We start from the raw sequence: 18,903 nt of genomic DNA on the forward strand, positions 1-18,903 counted from the left end.
CATGGGGTGCTGAATCGGCAGCTGCAGATGTGGCCTTGCGAAGCCAGCTTTTGGCTGCCCATAACCGATGCTTTTCTACAGGCTTAGATAATGAGTGCAGACAGCGGGTGTCCTGTTTCCCCAAGTGACATTGTTCAGGTACCCTACGTCTGGAATGCAGACAGCGGGCGAGGACAGTAAACCACAAATTAACAAAGAAGGAGCAGATAGGTGGAAGGAGTCGTAGCCGATGAGACGACCGGCCAAAGCCAGCCAAGGGTCCTCCAACCCGACCCAGCTCAAAGAGCACACAGTGAGGAAGACGACAGCCTTCATGAGAAAGACCACCAAACAACCACCGAGAGATACAACGCGTGTGCAGACTCCCACACTGGACAACCCTCTTTTACCTACTGTATCTGAATAAACTCTTTACTTTCTTATGTTTGTTCTTTTTTGGCCTTTCTTGAGATCCGGAAAATGTAAAAACATCTAGTTTTCATGTGCATTCTAGGGGAAATATGTCTTTCTAAGCACGGGCTTTGTCACTCAGGAAAAGCCAAGCTATGAGTAGATTTGCCTTTCAAAATAGAAAAGCATCTTCTGCAATTCACTCAAACGCATCTCTGGGGTTTTGCCAATTAGGTCACATTTGAGCTCGCAATACAGAGAAGCAAGACTGACAAACAGTAGCCAGGCTTCTACTTGGGGTCTGCCTTTTGTCAGTGGAATTGCCCTCTATCTTAGGAAGTGGATAGATCAATCCCCCAGCAGAAGAAACTGGGCAGGGGAGGCAGCTGACCGGCAGGGCTGAGCAAGGACCTGCAGCTTAAACTGAGGGAAAAGAGGGAAACGGACAGAAAGTGGAAGCAGGGTTGTGTGGCCTGGGAAGAATAGAGGGACGTTGTCCACACGTGAAGAAATAAGACTGGGAAAGCCAAGGCACAGGTAGAGCTGAACTTGGCGAGGGACGTGAAAAATATCACCAAGGGGTTCTACAGGTACATAAGCAGGAGGAGACAGGCCAAGAAGAGTGTTCCCCCTCTGATAAATAAGAACGGACAGCTGGTTTCCTCAGACATGGGTAAAGCTGAGGTGCTCAAGAAGTGCTTTGCCTCGGTCTTCACAGGTGGTCCGGCTCCTCCCCATGTCTGCCAGGACCCTGAAGATCTAGGCGTGGGTGAGAGGCGCAGGTTCCATCTCACTGTCCGAGACCTCCTCATGAAATTGAACATATATACGTCCACGGGACCGGATGATATCCATCCCAGGGTTCTGGAAGAGATGGCTGATGTGGTTGCCGAGCTGCATTGTTAAGAAAGGCAGAAAGGAAGACCCGGGCAACTACAGGCCGGTGAGCCTCACCTCTGTGCCTCAGAAGAGCATGCAGCACATCCTCCTAGAAGGAGGCACATACATGTTAAGGCACATATGAGAGGAAGAGGTGATTCGAGACAGCCAGCATGGCTTCACCAAGGGCAGTTCGTGCCTGACCAATCTGGTGGCCTCCTATGATGGAGTGACGGCTTCGGTGGACGGGGGAAGGGCGATGGATGTCATCTACCTGGACTTCTGCAAAGCCTTTGGTGTTGTCTTTCACCACATCCTTCTCTCTGAATTGGAGAGGCATGGATTTGAAGGCTGGACGCTTTGGTGGATTAAGAATTGGTTGGCTGGTCGCAGCCAAAGGGTTGTGATCAACGGGTCTGTGTCAGGGTGGAGGCCGGTCACAAGCGATGTCCCTCAGGGGTCGGTCTTGGGATCGGTGCTCTTCAACATCTTCATCAGTGACACAGACAGTGGCATGGAGTGCACCCTCAGCAAGCTTGCAGATGACACCAAGCTGAGTGGTGCAGTCGATACGTTGGAAGGAAGGGAAGCCATCCAGAGGGACCCAGACAGCCTGGAGAAGTGGGCTCATGACAACCTAATGAGGTTCATTAAGGCCAAATGGAAGGTGTTACGTTTGGGCCGGGGCAATCCCAGGTGTTTATGCAGACTGGGTGAAGAACCCCTTGAGAGCAGCCCTGTGGAGAAGGACTTGGGGGTCCTGGTGGACGAGCAGCTGGACATGAACCAGCAGTGTGCAGTCCTAAAGGGAGCCTATAAACAGGAGGGGAGTCAACTCTTGGAAAGGGTAGATAATAGCAGGACAAGGGGAAATGGTTTTAACTTGAAGGAGGGAAGATTTAGGTTGGATGCCAGAGGGAAGTTCTTCACTATGAGAGTGGTAAGGAGCTGGAACAGGCTGCCCAGAAGGGCTGTGGTTGCCCTGTCCATGCCTGGAGCTGTTCAAGGCCAGGTTGGATGGGGCCCTGGGCAGCCTGGTCCAGGATTCAGTGTGGAGGCTGGTGGCCCTGCCTGTGGTGGGGGAGTTGGAGATTCGTAATCCTTGAGGTCACTTCCAACCCGGGCTGTTCTGTGGTTCTGTGATTCTGTGAATATCCAGAAACTGTATGGGCAGTCCCATACTTTAGCCACTGCCCACATGGTTTTCTGCTCCTCATGTCATAGTTTCCAATGCAGGCAGTGGGCGATGACTTCTGCTGATGTGTTTTCCAGTCATCTAACTTAAGCCAATGTGTTAGCTTCATCATTAGCCTGCCAGGTGACTGCAAGGCTTGATGTCTGGGGACACAGCCTTTCCTCATATGCGAGAAGCTCCAGGCCCCTACTCATCTCTGTGGCCATTCGCTGGACTCTCTCTAGAAGTTCCCTGTGTTTTTTTAACTGGGGAACCCAGAACTGGACTTACTACTCCCAATGTGGCCTCACCAGGGCAGAGTAGAGGAGGAGGACCACCTCCCTTGACCTGCTGGCCGGAGTCTTCCTAATGCACCCCAGGATACCATTGGCCTTCTTGGCCACAAGGGCACGCTGCTGGCTCACGGAAAATCTGTTACCTACCAGGAAATCTAGGTCCTTTTCTGCAGAGCTTAGGTCAGCCCGTAACCTGTACTCTATTCGGAGCCAAGACTAGCCTCTCAACAGAAAAAACTGTGAAACCGTTCTTACCAAATGTCCCCACTACACAGACACACCACCCTGCCGCAGCACCACCACCAGATACCCAAAGCCAGTATCTGGTGAATTTATCCACTGTCATAAAAGGGGTGGCCTGTTTGCCGTCCCGCAACACAATCTTTTCCTTCTGTGTTTTTGTTTTTTTGTTTGTTTGTTTGTTTGTTTTGTCTCTAAGGCAAGAGGAAACTGCACTGCCGCTCTATGGACGAGAGGCACTCTATGGACAAGAGAAACTCGCCTTAGTCACAAGGTAGACCGCGATTCTAAATGAGACCTTCTGAGCTCTCATGGATCATAGCATCTATGAACGGCATCTCCCCTGAACTGGGACACTCCCCAGGTACTACCAAATCCTACGCATCTGTTCCACAGGAGTAGCTGTCGAGATATTTTACCAGATCCACATATTTCTGTTTATTTCTGTCTGTAGGAGCATATGTGTTTTGTATCTGTCCATACGTATGTAGACTAGCCAGAGAATTATAGAATCCTCAGAGCTGGAAGGAACTTTTACAGATCATCTAGTCCACCTCCCCTGCAATCAACTGGGATCACAGCTCAGTCTGCTTGCTCAGAGCCTGGCCTTGAAAGTCCGTTGTGATATACTTGAAGAAGTCAGTGATGTATCTGAAGATGATTCAAACTAATTCGGATCCAAACCATTGATTCAGCACCAAGGAAATGACTTTGATGGCAATTCTCACAATTTAGCTGCTGGTGCTGTGAAAGTATTGGAAAAGGCTGCCAGTTCAGGTTTTCTCTCTTGTTGATGTGTGCAAATTCAGATTTCCCAGGCTGCATTTTAGTAGCAGTTAACCCATCTTTGCCAAGGGAACATTTCAGACCAATCGTTGCAACCTTGGCAAAGAGCTGTCATTGAAATAAGGCTAACGATCGCAATAGGCTAAGATACTAAACCAAATACGACCGAGATTGAGAAAAGCACAGAGGCAAGTAAGAGCCTGCCGTAGTTTGGTGTGTGTGCCTTATCTCCGGAGGATGCTGTACGAGCTGCACGTTTGTTGTAACTTCTGCGTGCGCGCGTGCTGATGAAATTCACAATTATCCTTCCAAACTCCAGCAGAGGGCGATATTTTCCTGCATATGAGCGCAACCCTTCCCAAACTCACCCGAGCAAATTGCCAACGTGCGGTCCGGAGGCGTTAGCGTTATTCAAACCGCTTTTGGAGAAGCAAACACTGTGATCCTAAGTCTTCTTTTAGGGCGCCATTAAGGATAAATTAGGCGTATTAGTATAAATTAGGTGTCGGCGACAGGTAAGAAAAACAAACTTGGGAAATGTTTTAGAAAGTGATTATTTAGAAAATTAAGTGACTTTCTCCCCATTAAAACCTTTATTTTGGAAGTCTCCTTAGGCACAGAGTCGATGCTGGAGGTCCAGCAGCAGCCGTTCCGTAATGGGAGCTCTCCTCATCTTTGGAGTTGAACAAAGATCACAAAAATGATGTTGTTCAGCCCAGGATGATGAGTAAAGCTGCAGAAGGTCTACCGGTCTGTAGACTGTAAACTGGAGACTGCTCTATACTGGATGAGTAAAGCCGCAGAAGGTCTGCGCAAGGTTAAAAGAACTGCATAGGGAAGGGTGCGAGGCTCATGGCAATCAGCTAGTGCCTCAAGCTCCATCTGCTTTCTTCTGCCTGTTGTTGCATAATGTCTGCAACACTACACAACCAGAGAAATTCTTTCATCCTCAAGCACGGCTTACACTATCTATGGCTCCCATTGCAATCCTGAAACGGAGCAAGCAATTACAAACTGCAAAGAGAAACAGTTCTGTGCACATCCACAGCTGTGTGTCAACAGCCACGCTTCCGTCTGGGAGCGTGCTGGCTTTGCAAAGGACTGCCAAGCACCTGATTCTGTGCAGAATTAAAGCAGACACCTCAGCGTGGACTCCGACTCTGCGCGCTTACCGGCTGCGTGCACCGGCCACCGGCCCAGCCCCCAGTCGGGATGAGGCGCTCATCACGACTGCAAAACACAGCACCGTAACAGCCACCGCAAAGAGAAGGAACTCCACCCAGTCACAGCCAGCACAAGCAGCCTGCGCGCACGCGCTGCCCGCCCTTCCGTTGCTCAGCCAGCTGCCGTCGGGGACCGGGTCCCGGCTCGCCGTGCCTGAGGCGTCTCGGAGTCCTGGGAACAGCCCTGGGCCGCTCCCTGCCGGGGGAAGCGGCTGCTCTTTCGGCCGCCCCTCAGAGCGGCCCTGGGCTCACTGTGCCGCCTGGAGCGGTGGGCGTCTCGTCCTCGTCCCTCGCAGCGGGGCACGGTCGTCTTGTTCTGAGGTACCCCGGTACCACAGGGCGCTGACAATGGCTTCTGCTTGGGAGAGGAAGTACTACTACTCCGATCTGGGGAAGAAAGTGGTGCTTCTCCCCAGCCTCCTTCTCCGTGAGGAGTTCAAAGACATTGGTTACCCCATGATTTTTGAGGGAGTGCTGCTCCTGGCCGATGTCTCAGGTGGGCTGGGCGTGGCGGAGCCCCCACAGACATGAGCCCATGGGACGCTCCAGGCCCTCGGGAGCTCTGCTGCGAGACAGGGTGGCCATCTTGTCACTGTGCAGGCCTCCTGCCGTGCTGCCCAAAGAGCGGGCAGCTTCTCCTGGGCCGTCAGCCATGGCTGTGACGAGCGCTGAGCTGGGGCCGGGGAAGGGGTGAGCTACCGGTGCACGCAGAGGCAGGCGTCCTGATTTGCGGCTGTCTTTCTGGCAGGTTTCACTGCCTTGGCAGAGAAGTGCATCCAGCAGAGCGGCCCAGAGAGAGGAGCTGAGGAGATGGTGCAAACCCTCAACGCCTACATGGGTGACATTCTGGAACGTAAGAGCCGTGCTGCTGGGCTGTCGGGCATCGAGCCCTGGGGCTCGCTCACTGTGGACAGAGCCGTGCTGGGCCGCCCGCTCCTGCCTGCCTGGAAGGGGCGAGGAGCCGCAGCCGGGCTGTCTTTGGTGGGGCCGGGTCAAGAGGTGGTGGGCACAAACTGAAAGGCGGGAGGCTTCGCTGGGCAGAAGGAGAGGCCTCTGCGGTGAGGTCGACTGAGCTGCGGCGCAGGTTGCCCAGGGAGGCGGGGGGGTATCCCCACCCAGAGGTCTTCACGAGGCCTGCAGATGTGGCCCCGGGCAAGCGGCTCCGGGTGTCTCCGCCTCAGCGGAGGGGTGCGCAGAGCTGGAGCAGATGCACTCCAGAGGTGCCCTCCTGCTTCCACCACGCTGTGCACCGCATCTCAAGGCGCTGCCTCCCTGCTAGCTGTGCGGCTTCCAGGGCTGTGGCTGCAGCGGCCCTGGGAGCAGGGCTTTCTGGAGCCGTGGCCTGGTCCTGCACCGCCACGGTGCTCCTCTCCAGGCGCAGTGGCTCTTCCCGTGGCTCCTGGATGAAGGTGTCCCTGTAACTCTGCTTTTCCTTCTCTTTGTCTGCAGAGGTGCTGGCTTTTGGAGGAGACATCCTGAAGTTTGCAGGTGTGTACGTAGGAGGAGGCAGAGTCGGTGTCCTGCTGATGCGCAGCGTCTCCCACGGAAGCCTCCTGGGTTCCACTCTGCTTTTTGCGGAGAGCAAAGGGGAACTGCTTTGCCTCCAGCTTTGAGCAGGGCTTCTCCCTGCAGGAGAAGTGGGGGGTGGGGGAGTGGGGGGGGCAGGGAGCCCCGTCTTTCAGTGCCGAGGGGCGCTCGCGGTGGGGAGTGTTGGCCTCACTGCTGTCCCCCACCACCCACCCTCTTGCTCTGCTGCCCTGGAGGTTGCTGTGGCTGGCCCAGCAGATGGGAGGGGTCCCTGAGGCCAGGCTGCCCCGGAGGTCCTTCAGGATGCCACCCTCCCACAATCCCCTCTTCCTCGGCACGCCGGCCAGCTGCCTGCTGCTGTCCCTGCGGCTGGATGCAACTGAGGGAGAGTCAGCCCTCGGGAGAGCCTTCACCAGCCCCTCGCTTTCCCCAGGGGATGCCATGCTGGTGCTGTGGAGAGCAGCAGGGCCTCAGCTGCCTACGGCCATCAACCTGGCGCTGCAGTGCTGCAGGAAGGTCCAGAAGAAGTACGGCACTTATGACACGCACAGTGGTCTCAAGCTCCACCTGAAGATAGGTACGGGCACAGATGGCTCAGCTGTGCCACATGCACAGCCCCAGTACCCTCCAGAGCCAATGGATAGCCTCCCCTGCCAGCATTTGCAGGGCAAGCAGGAGGCAGCGAGGGCGGGGGAGGCCGGGGCTCCTTCCCTGCCTGCCTGGCGTCAGCTGTAGCACAGGCCCCTCGCTCCCAGTGAGGGTCCCAGAGCACAGCCTGCTCCGTCCATGGGGGCCCCAACGTCTGACCCCGCTGGGAGGTAGAAACGCCCGTTTCTGGGACCCGTGGCGGTATGGGCCCGAGAAGGACGCACGAGGCCCTTCCCTTCCCTGGGCCTGTCTCCAGGCTGGGCGTCAGCTGAGCCTCTGTGCAGCTGGGGGCCGCCGAGTTCCAAAGGTTCCCTGTGTTCACGCCGCTGGTCTCTCTCTCCCCAGGGATCTCCGCCGGGATGCTCTCCTTCATGTCCGTCAGAGGCGGGGATCGTCAGTTCTTCTTCGTCTGCAGCGGAGCCCTGGACGAAGTTGTCAAGGCCCAAAAGCTTTCGGCTGCCCATGAGGTAGTGCTGTCACAGACCTGCTGGGAGCTGTGTGATCAGCAGCGAATCAGGGCCAAGCCTCTTGCTGGCAAAGGGGCCGTGAAGGTGAGTGGATGGGGTGTCCTGGAGCCCTTTGGAAGACCCGCACCTGGGTGGGGAGGCGGCTGAGAGGCTGAACGTGGCCACAGCCGTAACCGTAAGCGTAGGCAGAGAGCCGAAGCTGTTGGCCTTGCACCTCAGCTGAAAGTCCAGAGAGGTGGGCTTGCCCTTCTCTGGGAAGTGAGAGTGGAGGGGCAAGCCCCGTGCCCTGGGGCTTCTGGGGAGGCCAGTGGCATTCCTTTCCTCCTGTGTGTCTTCAGGTTGTGGGAATGAGGCGCTTAGCTCGCCGAGAATGGAAAGATGCTGTAGTCCAGCTGAGCAGTGCCAGAGGGGAGAGGCATTTGAAAGGGACGGGTGAGTTCCTTGTCCTGTGACTGGCTGGAAAGGTGGGCCCTGCCTGCTTCACAGGCACGAACAGGAGCAAGCACAGGAGAATCTTTCCCTCGCCGTGTCCAGCTTCCCAAGGCCCTGTAGGCCTGCCCTGCCAGTGACGGCCTGCGTTTCCTTTCCTTAGGCCTCCGAAGGCCGACTCTTAGGATGTGCGATGATTCTGAACTGGCAGCGAGGCTGGAGAAGTACTTATCGACAGCTGTTCTCCGGAAGGTATGGCCACCACTGCTGGCAGCTGCGTGCAGGGAGGGCAGAAAACAGTGTGGAGCTCTTGGGAAAATGGGCAGCCAAAAGAAAGTGCAGTCTGAGGCGAGAGCCCGACGGAGGAAAAGAGATGCCAGGGCTGCTGGGGCCAGACGTACCCAGAAGCTGTCCGTTTGTGCAGCTCCTCTGAGAGGCACGGCTGGTGAGAGGCAGACTTCCCTCTGTCTTTTGCACGGCTGTTGTTCTGGAGATTGCGCAGGCATGGGGGCGGGAGCCTCCGGGGGGCTCCGGGACAAGATCCCGCTCAGGAGCCTAGGGGAGGGCAAAGAGTCTTCCCTCGTGTCTGCACGTGTCACAGGACAGAGCAGCTTTGTGCCAGGACTCGGTACCTGGGAGGACTCCCCCATCCTCCAGTAGCACCTGGCGTTGCCTGCACGCCTGCTCTCCCTCGGTGTCTGCTGTGGGCCCAGAGAAGCCCCTGGGAGAGCAGGCTGGCAAAGCTGTTGTGCTCTGCTCTTGCAGCTTCGTGAGGACGTGCCGCTGGAGCTGTGCTCTGAGCTACGGCCCGTCACCAGCCTCTTTGTCCAGCTGAAGTTTGCTGACAGGATCAACGCAATCGAGCTCAGCAGCAGCCTCGGTGACTGCAGCAACACGATTTCAGGCATCATCAGCCCTCACAAGGGTGAAATCAACAAAACTCTTCTGTTTGACAAAGTGAGTGCGTGACAGCCATCGCACCCCTGGGGTGCCTCTGCCTGTTTGGCAGCAGGGGAATGGGAAGCCGCTCTGCCCGGCTGCTGGGATCTGTGGGTTGACCTGAAGCTCCGCTGGTCTCCCCAGTGCCTGCGGTGGAATGCATCAGCTGCTGGCCATCGGTGTTGTAGAACAAGATGTATTGCACCTCTTCTTTGCAGGGCTGCACCTTCCTCTGCGTGTTTGGATTTCCTGGAGAAAAGCTGGCCCACGAGATCACCCACGCCTTGGAATGCGCTATGCAGATCTTCCACATGACCTCCATGGGCCTGAGAAAACTCCAGTGAGTGCACGTTATGGGGCGTGTGTGCTGCCTGGGACGGCACGAGGGGAATGATGAGCAAGAGACGTGCCCTCTGGCTTGTCCTCCTTCGCCCCTGGCAGGAAGGAGGCGGTGTCTCAGAGGTGACAGGTTAGCCCACGGCAGCCAGGCACAGTCCCCCCAAGTGCCGCCTGCCAGTCACCGTGTCGGAGCGAGCCCTCACCAGGGCATGGAGCTCCTCAGCTCCTCAGGCCAGGAGCAAGGCCTGGGCCCGGTCCCTCGACCTCCAGTGGCTGCCATTGTGAGTGTTGTGCAGGCAGCAGCTGCTTGCCTCCCCGCTAAGGAGAAGAGCCTGTGGCCTGGTGCAGGTTGCAGCCATCAGGCCTCGGGGGAGGGCTCCAAACGGTCCTGCATGTGCCCTACCTACGTCTCCTGCCACCGGGGCGTGTTGCGCCCCAAGCTCTCCAAGTCCCCAGGACCCATGCTGGTGCGTGTGGTCCCAGTGCTGAGGAGGGGGGGGAGAGGTGGGAAGGGATGGAACAGGGCGAGCAGGACTGCAGCAGGGCTGCTGCTGAATCCACGCCACTCTCTCTGTGTGCCAGGCTAGTGTCTGTTGGGGTCAGCAGCGGGGCAGCGTTCTGCGGCTTCACTGGCCATCCCGAGAGGTTTGAACACACAGGTAGGGCTCCTTTGTCTTAGGAGTGTGAGGCTGGCATGGGTCTGCTTCAGTGCATCGGTGTGGACGAGGCGGCTGGGCTGAGGCAAGGACACGCTACAGCCTGCTGGGGCCTTGGGGCGGGAGGATGGGCTCAGAGACGTGCGGTTCCCTTTGGGTCCGCTTACCCTGCAGTTGGGTTGGCTTGTGGCCGGGAGGGGAGGTTGCCCTTGGCCTTGAAGGTTTCCCAACTGCGCTGACGTATGCTCTTTCTCTGTGGCAGCCCTTGGCTTTAAGGTGAATTTGGCCGCCCGCATGATGGTGGCCTACCCGGGGGTGGTGTCCTGTGATGCAGAGACCTGCGCGGCCTCTCGCCTGCCCAGCTACTGCTTCAGAGCGCTACCAAAGAGAAACTTGAAAGGCGTTATCAGTCCCACCACTGTCTATCAATACGTGGGGACCACCGAGAAGCAGTAAGTGTTCTCTGAGCTGTGCACGTGAGGGGAGAGGGGCCTCAGGGGTACGACCTTGGCCGAGCAGAGGGCTCGAGTTCTGCAGCGAGACCAGGCTGCTCTCCCACAGACCTCCCTTGCCTGTGGCTGAGAAAATCGGAAGCCCTGGTGCGGGTCTGCTTTCTGCCTCTGTGCCCTTGTGCCTCTTGCTGCTAAGAGTGTGGAAATGATGGCACCGGGATGGGGAAGGCTGGCCTGTCTTTGGACACACAGGGTAGCCTTGCGCGCTTTGTCCGAGCGGCTTTCCTCTGAGCTTGCTGTGTTGTGCTTTGCTCCACCACGCGTAAGACTGTGCCAGTGGTCATTCTGCGGCATGGGGTGGGTTTTTTTCCCCAGCTGCTTCCCAGCAGGAAGCTCTGGGTCACTCGTGTTCCGCTGGGGAAAGGTGGGCTGCTGGCATGCTCTGCCTCCTCCTGCCTTCCTGCTCAGTCCTGTGCCGTTCCTCTGGGCCCGGCTCTGACCTTGTCGGTGGAGGGCCTTTTGAACACGAACGCTACCGTCTTTTGGAAACCGCTGCAAGACTTGAGCCAAAGGTGCCAGCAGCTTGGGCATCCCAAGGCGCTAAGTGACACGGGTCCTCCTTTCCAAGAGGCTTGTTTTGCGTGTGCAGGCTGGCAACGCAGTCAGCTAGCCAGCAGTACAGCCTGGCTTCTTTCCTCATCTTGGATTTCTTTGGTTGTTGCCTCCGGCAAGGGACTTTTGTTAGCTTCGGCTGTCGTGCTGTGGCTGCTGGGCTTCCTTATGCTCGAGGCTGTGCTGGTGTGTCACCTTGAGCTTTGGCCAGGGGAACATGCTCGGAGTAACATGCTGCTTGAGAGGGGGGTCTCCACTCCTCCACAGCAGGCTCTGCGTGCTCCGGCTTCTGACCAACTAGGCGACTCCTGTTTGCTCTTCTCCCCCTTCTAGACAACGTGACGTGGGCGTTGCCGAGGAGAGGTCACCCTATGGTCCCTTGCTGGGTAGGTGGAGAACTCATCCGAAGCCCACTTGCTTCCCTTTGCCCAGTGCTGGGGGCTCTGCTGTGGGTTGCCCCTGGCACACAGCTGAGCGCCACGCAGCCGCTTCCTCCCTCCCTCCCTCCCTCCCTCTCTGCTGCGGGATGGGGGAGAGAAGTAGAGGGGCTCCCCGCTTTTCAGCACGCTGCAGCAGCTCATTTCCTTGTGGGTCTGCACAGGTCGGGAGGCAGAGATTGACCGCTTTGAATTCTGCTTGGAGGCCTATAAGCATTTGGAAGAACCACACGTCCTGGCATTTGTGGGCATTCCAGGCTCTGGAAAGAGCCACTTACTTGCCGAGCTGGCCATTTTAGGCCGGGCTGCTGGGCACAGGTAAGCACTGTGGAGCTGTCGCTTTGGCACCCCTCTGCCACCCATCCCCTAGCGTTTGCAGAACGCAGTTCGGGTGCTGCTGTGCCCAGCCTTTGCACTGCAGCCTCCCAAAAAAGCCTGCTGCGGACCCAGCCAAGCAGTACCCACCTCCTCAGAGAGTTCCAGCTGGCTCTGTGAGCCACTGTTCTCCTCCTTTGTCCCTGGGCCGAGCACAAAGAGACAGAAAGAGCTCCAGCTGAGGAGCTGAGGGGAAGCAAGGTGGCCCATCTCAGAAGCGCTGCTTGCCCTCTGGCTGTTTTCCAGAAGGAGCACTGGGGCAGAAAAGCCTTGCTGCGGGCCGGGCGGCAGACGCAGACCCGCCACCTGCTGAGGCCTTCCTTCTTAACCCAATGAGTGCCTCTGCAGGGGGTGCATAGTGCGAGCCGGGCTGGGGCTGCAGAGGCGCAGGGGCCGCGGCCAGCCCTCCCAGTGACCGGCCTGCAGCCGCCCACGGGGGCTCTTTCTTATACGACGAGTGGAAAGCTCGGTCCTCTCCAGGACGCACTTGGAGAGTCCCGCTTTCCTCTGCAGAAAGGACCAGGCGGCTCACCTATAAAACACTGCTGTCCAGGCAGGCTGGAGCTACCGGGAGGCAATTCTGGATCTCAGCGCCTTCTGCTTTTGCACCGCAGGGTCAACGCTGTGGAACTGGCAGAGGAGAACTTGAAGCAGCCCTTCTCTGCCATCCGTCTGCTGGTGGCCAGGGCACTGGGTCTCCAGGCCGGTGAGACTTGCAGTGACAGGCAGCGCGCCCTGCAGACCGTGCTCCAAGGCACAATAGAAGAGAGCAGCTATTGCTTGCTCAACGATGTTTTCTTAGTGGAGGTGAGAGCGAGAGGCTGTCCTGCTTGGATGCTCTGCTGGGAGCAGCTCAGCTCAGGGCTGGGACTCGCAGGGCTCGTACCCCACCTGTCTGATTCCTGTGCCCAGGAGTCTCCCTGTGCGTGGGGTGCTCCTGTGCCACGCATGTGCCCTGGGTCTCTTTCAGCAACCTGGAAGTGGCATTGAAGGGGGGCTGGTGCTGGCCGCACGCAAGAGCAGAGGCATTCTGCTCTGAAGTCTTGCTTTGCAGGATAGGTGTGCCTAGACCCTCAGCTATGTTCCTCTCTGTCTTTCCTGGACAGTTTCCCATCACAGACGAGGTGTGCAGGATGCGTCACACTGAATGGAACAGTGCGTTCCACCTGACTTGTACGCAAGTGCTACAGAAGGTGAGCACGTCTCCCTCCTCCCGCCTCACAGGAGCCAAACAACCGTGCTGGCTGCGGGCTCCGCGCTGGAGCTGCCTGAGGGGGTGGCAGGATGAGGCGCCCAGGTCATGGCCCTTCAAGAACTTTGCCCAGCTTCTCTCCTTCTGCCGGGGAACTGATGTTAGAGGAGGCCTTACAGTCTCTCAGAAGCAAAGTTGCTAAACTCCTGGAGAGGGAGGTGGCCGAGGAGAGGCTTCTGGCTATCCCCTTGTCTTGAGGAGAGAAAGTCCTCCCCAGAAGACACTCAAGAATCCACCAGATTCCACTCAGAACCACCTGTTTTGTTTTTTTTTTTCAGGTGCTTGGAGGGGAATTTGGCATATTTTTCGTCGACAACGCCCACTTCGTGGACTCTGAGTCCTGGTCTATCATGTGGCCCCTGCTCCAAAGCGTCACGGTCCTTATGGTCATGAGCTTAGCTCCGGGCCGTGACAGAGCAGAGGACATTTTCAAAGCTGCCACGGACAGCACAACATCGGAGAGAATCACCTGTCTTCGTCTGGAAGGGCTGAAAGCTTCAGACGTGGTGCGGAAAGCCTGCCAGGAGCTTGGAGTGCGCAGCATCCCCAGGGAGCTGGCAAGGTAAAGCCAAGTCGGGCAGCTCTTCTGAAGGGGTTGCATTTATGCTGACCACGGCTGGGAATCGCCCTGCAAAAAAGGCAGCCACGGGGCTGATGGGTCTCTCCTTAAGCCTGGCCATAGCAGGTGTGAGCTGAGAATGGGCAACTGCCACGAGGCAGTAGAGTGTGGATGGTGTCAGCCCTTTGCTGTTGCTGTGGCTTGCTCTTCTGTGCTTTAGGCACTGTCCAGCAGCCTTTCCTGATGGATTCCCAGGAACGCTGTGGGTCTGGGGGGGCCCCAGGCACTCACGCCCCATCCAGAAGCCAGGCGTAGCCAGGTTGAAGAGGCTGGTTAGCCTACGAGACCCGAGTGACTCAGCCTACGAGACCCGAGTGACTCACCACCCACCAGAACTGTGCTGCACCTTACTTCCCTGGTGTCGGTTGTGCTCCTGCCCAGGTTCCTGATCCAGAGAAGCTCTGGCATCCCATATTACTGTGAGGAACTGCTGCGCTCCCTGCGTTGCAACAACATGCTCTTGTTGCACACCGGGAGGCCGAAGGAAGGAGAGGACAGCTGGCAGAGCCTGATGGGTAAGCACCCTTGTTGCCAATCAGCTGTTGGCTGTGGTGCATCCTCTCCCGCACAGCCGCACCTTGCTGCTCCCTTGGCAAAACACCAGCTCAGCTCCTTGTTCATGCTCCCCGTGCTCTCCCTGTCTTCTGCAGCCAAGGCATCACCCGCTGTCACAGCTGCCTCAAGCCCGGGTAGCGGGTGTGACGGAGAAAGGATGTGTGCCATCAGACCAGACGTGAACCTGGAGACCTCCATGCTGCCGTTTGCCTTGAAAGGTGAGGAGCTGAGCAGCGCTCGTCCAGTTTGTGGCTGTGCCCCAGCTTCGTTTCCTGGGGTGCAGGTGAGAGAGAGGCTGAGCACCTGCGTGCTGCAGAGTCACCCCCTCAGCCTCAGGGCTCAGCCAGGAAGGTGACTCCAGTCCAAGCAGGCTGTGGTTTTCCCCTGTTGGCAGTGGACCAGCTCTGAGCTGACCGGTGAGCTGCACACCATGGGTGGGGGAGCTCTGAGTCCAGCTCTGGGCTGGTGAGAATGCTTTGTGTTCTCTGTGTGCACTGCTGGCTATGAACCCAGTACAGACCTAGTAGGTCCCCCTAGTAGGTGGGACGTGCATACCTGCTGGACCGTGCCCTCCCCATCACCGGTTGGGAGCGTCTGTCTGTCTGAGTGCCTCTGCTTTCCCTGGCTCCTGTGGCCTGTGACTGTGGGAGAAGCGGAGCCATCTTGAAGATATCAACCCTGGGCTCTGGTTGCCCAGCAGGTGCCGTCCTGAGGAAGGGAGGCCAAAGTCCTCCCCGTTTGCTCAGGTGAAACTATCTGGCTTCTCCAACCTCAGGCTCAGGGACAGGCAAGACAGAGATGCGTTGCTTCTTCTTGGCAGAGATTGCGCTGGCTGAGCTGGACCGGATGGATCTACAGAAGCAGATGGTTCTGAAGTTTGCAGCCATCATAGGGCCGGTGTTTACAACCCAGCAGCTGGTTCACATCCTTCCCATCTCTGTAAATCAGTGGATTAATCCACTGCTGGACATGCTGGTGAAGGACAACATCCTGAAGCGGCTGGAGAACACAGAGGAGCCGGAAGACGTGCAAGGTGCTCCAGAGGGGCCGGCCACCTCCGGGCAGGCAGGAAGCGGTAAGTGGTGGCTGCAGCGTGAGCCCAGGAGCGCTGGGGCTCCACAGGGCCCTGCTCACACACCTTTGTGCAGAGAGAGATTCTCAGTGGCTGTTGGAAGTGCCTCTGCCACTGTGCTAGCAGGCGCTGGTCGGAGCCCGGGCTGGGCTCAGACGGCAGCAGCACTCACCAAAGTGTGGCCTTTGCCCCAGTTGGGGCAGCTTTGAGGTCTGGCCCCCGCTTTGGCTGAGGCCAGGACTCATTGCCTTGCAGGGGTGGAGAGGCCCTCCGTGAACACGGGGTCCAGAAAACAACAGTCTGACGTCCTGGCCTTCTGCGCCCCACTGCTGTGGGAGGCGACGTACGAGCTGTGGCCCACGAGGGAGAGGGTGAACATTCACCGCCAGTGTGCCGCCTTCCTGGAGAAGCATGCGCACAAATGCCAGAGGTGCCACGGAGGGGACTTTGTGGCCTTCCACCGCTTCGGCGTCTCCAGCCCCCAGAAGCAGGGGAGCTGCCAGGGCTCTGCTGATGAGGATGACTGCTGCAGCTGGGAGGCCTTGGTAGTTGCTGGAGAACACCTGAGGAGGGCCAGGACCCACCCTGCAGAGGGCGAGATTCTGGCAGAGGGCGAGCAGACAACTCTGCGGGCCGAGGACGGTGGCGAGTGCTCCTGCCAGTGCGAAGCCATCGCCGAAGCAGTGCTTGTGCCCCTGGCTCGCCACTACAGGGCAATGGGCAGCACTTCCCAAGCCCTCTATTATGTGCTGGAGTGTGCGGCTGCCTACCTGCACGTCTCCAACAGCTACATGGTGAGTTACCCTGCTAGCCAGCACGAGCTGCATTAGCAGGGAGGAAGCCTGAGGGCTGGCCGCAGGCTCTGCACCAATGCTCACCTGCTGTCTGTGTGCTTGTTGCAAGGCCCTCATGAAGCTGAGCGAAGCAGAGGCTCTGAGGAGCTCCATCAAAAAGGAAGGAAATGCCATCGACTGCTTTGAGGAGGCCATCTTCTTCAGCCTCAAAGGAGAGGTAAAGAGGCAGGCAAAAGCAGAGGGTGTCCGAAGGGATGCAGCCATACGCTTCCCCTGCTGGCAGGGAATGTTCCTGCCACAGCCAGCCCCTGGTCCATTTCTGCAGTCTCTGCAGGTCTTGGGCAAGTCCTCCACATCTGCATGCCTTCCTCTTCCTGTACAGGTCTGCAGTAACGTGGGATGTGTGAAGCTGGCCAAGGAAATGAGCAGGCAGGCGCTGAGACTGCTGGAAAAGCGGTTCCCCCGGACTCGTGCCGGGGCCTTTGTCAAGTCTCTGTGGGAAGGGTTGAAGCGTGCTCCTCAGGCCACAGGCAGAGCGTCCTTCCTTCCCCAGGAGGCTCGGTAAGCAACAGAAGGGACAACGCGGGAGAGGAAGAGCCCTTTTGTACCTGCTCTCACGCATCCAGGCCCAGGCCTGCCCGGGTTTCAGCCCATTCCCAAGCCTTAGCAGGACTGAGGCATTCAGGCGTGATGTGTGGGTAGAGCCAGGGATGGCGCTGCCTCACGCTGCCTCCCCTGCACAGCACAGGAGAAGAATGCACACCTTTGGGTAAAAAGCAGCTTGTGCTGAGGGATGCTGTCACGGAGTCATCTAGTAGATAAATCTGTGCTTGTGACAGGGGGGCAGTAGGCTTGTGGGCCCCCTGGCTTCCCGAAAAAAATGGAGCAGCGGCAATGATCTAAGAAGGAGCCACCCTCCTGGCGTCAGCTCCCTTCCTCCAGCAATGTATCTGGCTAGCCCCACCGCCCTGCTTTCCCTTGCCCTGTCTGACTCAGTGCTCCACAGCTGTGCCTCTGGGCCCAACGGTTTCTCTTGCGTGGCAGGAGGAAGAAGCAAGCCTGGCTGGTTCACCAGAGCAGATGCCTCTCCTTGCTCGAGGACCTCTACAGCCAGGAGGACACATCTGGCGGACAGAGGTTCTCCCGCCTGGCAGCGCTCATGAAGGCCAACATGGACAGCAAGATGCACTCCTATCAGGCAGCAGACTCACACATTGGACAAGCCTTGAATTAAGGAAAATAGGTCAGGTTAAAAGCTATGTGCTTTCATGGCGTGCTGAATTGGCAGCTGCAGATGTGGCCTTGCGAAGCCAGCTTTTGGCTGCCCATAACCGATGCTTTTCTACAGGCTTAGACAACGAGTGCAGACAGCGGGTCTCCTGTTTCTCCAAGTGACACCGTTCAGGTACCCTACGTCTGGAATGCAGACAGCAGGCTAGGACAGTAAACCACAAATTAACAAAGAAGCAACGGATTGGTGGACGGAGCTGTAGCCGATGAGAGGACCGGCCAAAGCCAGGTGAAAGAATACAGTGAGGAAGACCATGGCCTTCATCAGAAAGACCACCAGGCAACCAGCAAGAGATATCACGCATGCGTAAAAGAACTGAGACGGGGGGGGGGGGGGAAGGGGGAAATGTCAGTCTTCTGGGGACTCATCGTAATAACCCAGCCTCTTCTTGGACAGCTAGTGCATATGTAAGCAGCTTGTTTTTGAAGTGTGTGCCTTTCCTGACCTGTGGTATGCAGGCTTGGAGGGATTACCCCCCTGCATCCGGCGTGTGTGCAGCGCTGAGTAAACATACCTGCTTTATAACTACTCTGTGGTTATAGAGTGTGATTCCGCAAGCCAATTTGGCGAGCCAGCCAGGAGGCTCTTTGCTGGGCCGTGGGGCTGGTCGGCCCAGGAGGCGCTTCTGGTGCGCCCCAAGAGATTCTCGGAGAAGACTCCCTGGGCCAACACATCCACCATGGAGCAGGGAAAGAGCCCCGGCTGCGGACCAGGTATGTTGGGAACAGGGAAGCCGTAAGTCGTAAGCGCGAGAAGTAGATTGTGTTTTTGCAGTGGAGATTTCCAGTATTTCCGTATGTAGCACAGGATAAGTTGCCTTTCACAAAGAAAGCTCCTGAACAGAGTAAAGTTGAGGCTGGGGTGATCTGACCTAGGTACAGTTGGCGCAGGCACTAGGTCAGGTAACTCTATAGAGTAGGGGAGAGTCCGGTACAGGCCGGAACGAGTGTGCTAATTGTTGAAAATATTGTCCTCCTATCACCATCAAAGGTGCAGAACATACCAAAGACAATAGGTTGTTAGCAGACATTGCGTAGAAGTGTAACGTAGCAACAGCGTCGGAAGACTGTGAGCCTGGGATGCTCAACCAGTGAGTGCCCGGAGAGGATTGACCTGCATCGGACCCAGGGTATGTCACGGAATGGATTTCACGGGCAAGTTGTGCAGTTTCTCCCTTGTCAGTAGGGATTGCCTATTACTGCAGTAGTAGTAGGTGTTGCCCGTTATTGCAATAACGAATAAGCTGCTCTTCACAGAGCTCTTTGCCTGATTAGAAACTGTTGATCTTGAGCGTGTTTCTCACAGTCTGGTGCCGAAACCCGGGAACAGCGTCGCCCACGGTGAGCCTCCGCTTCTGCAGCACAGGACAGTGCACCCCGCTCATTTTTCTGCAGCCCTGTGGGGTGGCAGCGGTGGTTCATCGTGGAGCCGGCTGCAGACCCGAGGATGGT

At 57.3% G+C, this 18,903-nt stretch overlaps 2 protein-coding genes across 2 annotated transcripts; both read left to right on the top strand.

Annotated features, from left to right (window-relative positions):
- Nucleotides 1-4,736: 4,736 nt before the first annotated feature.
- Nucleotides 4,737-10,034, top strand: LOC121108317 (adenylate cyclase type 10-like). The gene is made up of 10 exons (XM_040655893.1): nt 4,737-5,484; nt 5,737-5,841; nt 6,438-6,476; nt 6,949-7,092; nt 7,509-7,714; nt 7,969-8,062; nt 8,223-8,311; nt 8,825-9,016; nt 9,217-9,338; nt 9,920-10,034. Exons 1-10 carry the CDS (start codon nt 4,737-4,739, stop codon nt 10,014-10,016), a joined length of 1,836 nt encoding a protein of 611 aa, XP_040511827.1. The 3' UTR covers nt 10,017-10,034.
- On the top strand, nt 10,032-17,395 carry LOC107049153 (adenylate cyclase type 10-like). The gene is made up of 14 exons (XM_040655894.1): nt 10,032-10,053; nt 10,256-10,445; nt 11,391-11,443; nt 11,659-11,812; nt 12,484-12,676; nt 12,976-13,062; nt 13,400-13,683; nt 14,122-14,255; nt 14,391-14,513; nt 15,116-15,370; nt 15,623-16,161; nt 16,271-16,378; nt 16,544-16,722; nt 17,206-17,395. Exons 1-14 carry the CDS (start codon nt 10,032-10,034, stop codon nt 17,393-17,395), a joined length of 2,511 nt encoding a protein of 836 aa, XP_040511828.1.
- Nucleotides 17,396-18,903: the final 1,508 nt, after the last annotated feature.

This window comes from Gallus gallus, chromosome Z, assembly GCF_016699485.2.
Source record: "Gallus gallus isolate bGalGal1 chromosome Z, bGalGal1.mat.broiler.GRCg7b, whole genome shotgun sequence".
Lineage (NCBI taxonomy): Eukaryota > Metazoa > Chordata > Aves > Galliformes > Phasianidae > Gallus > Gallus gallus.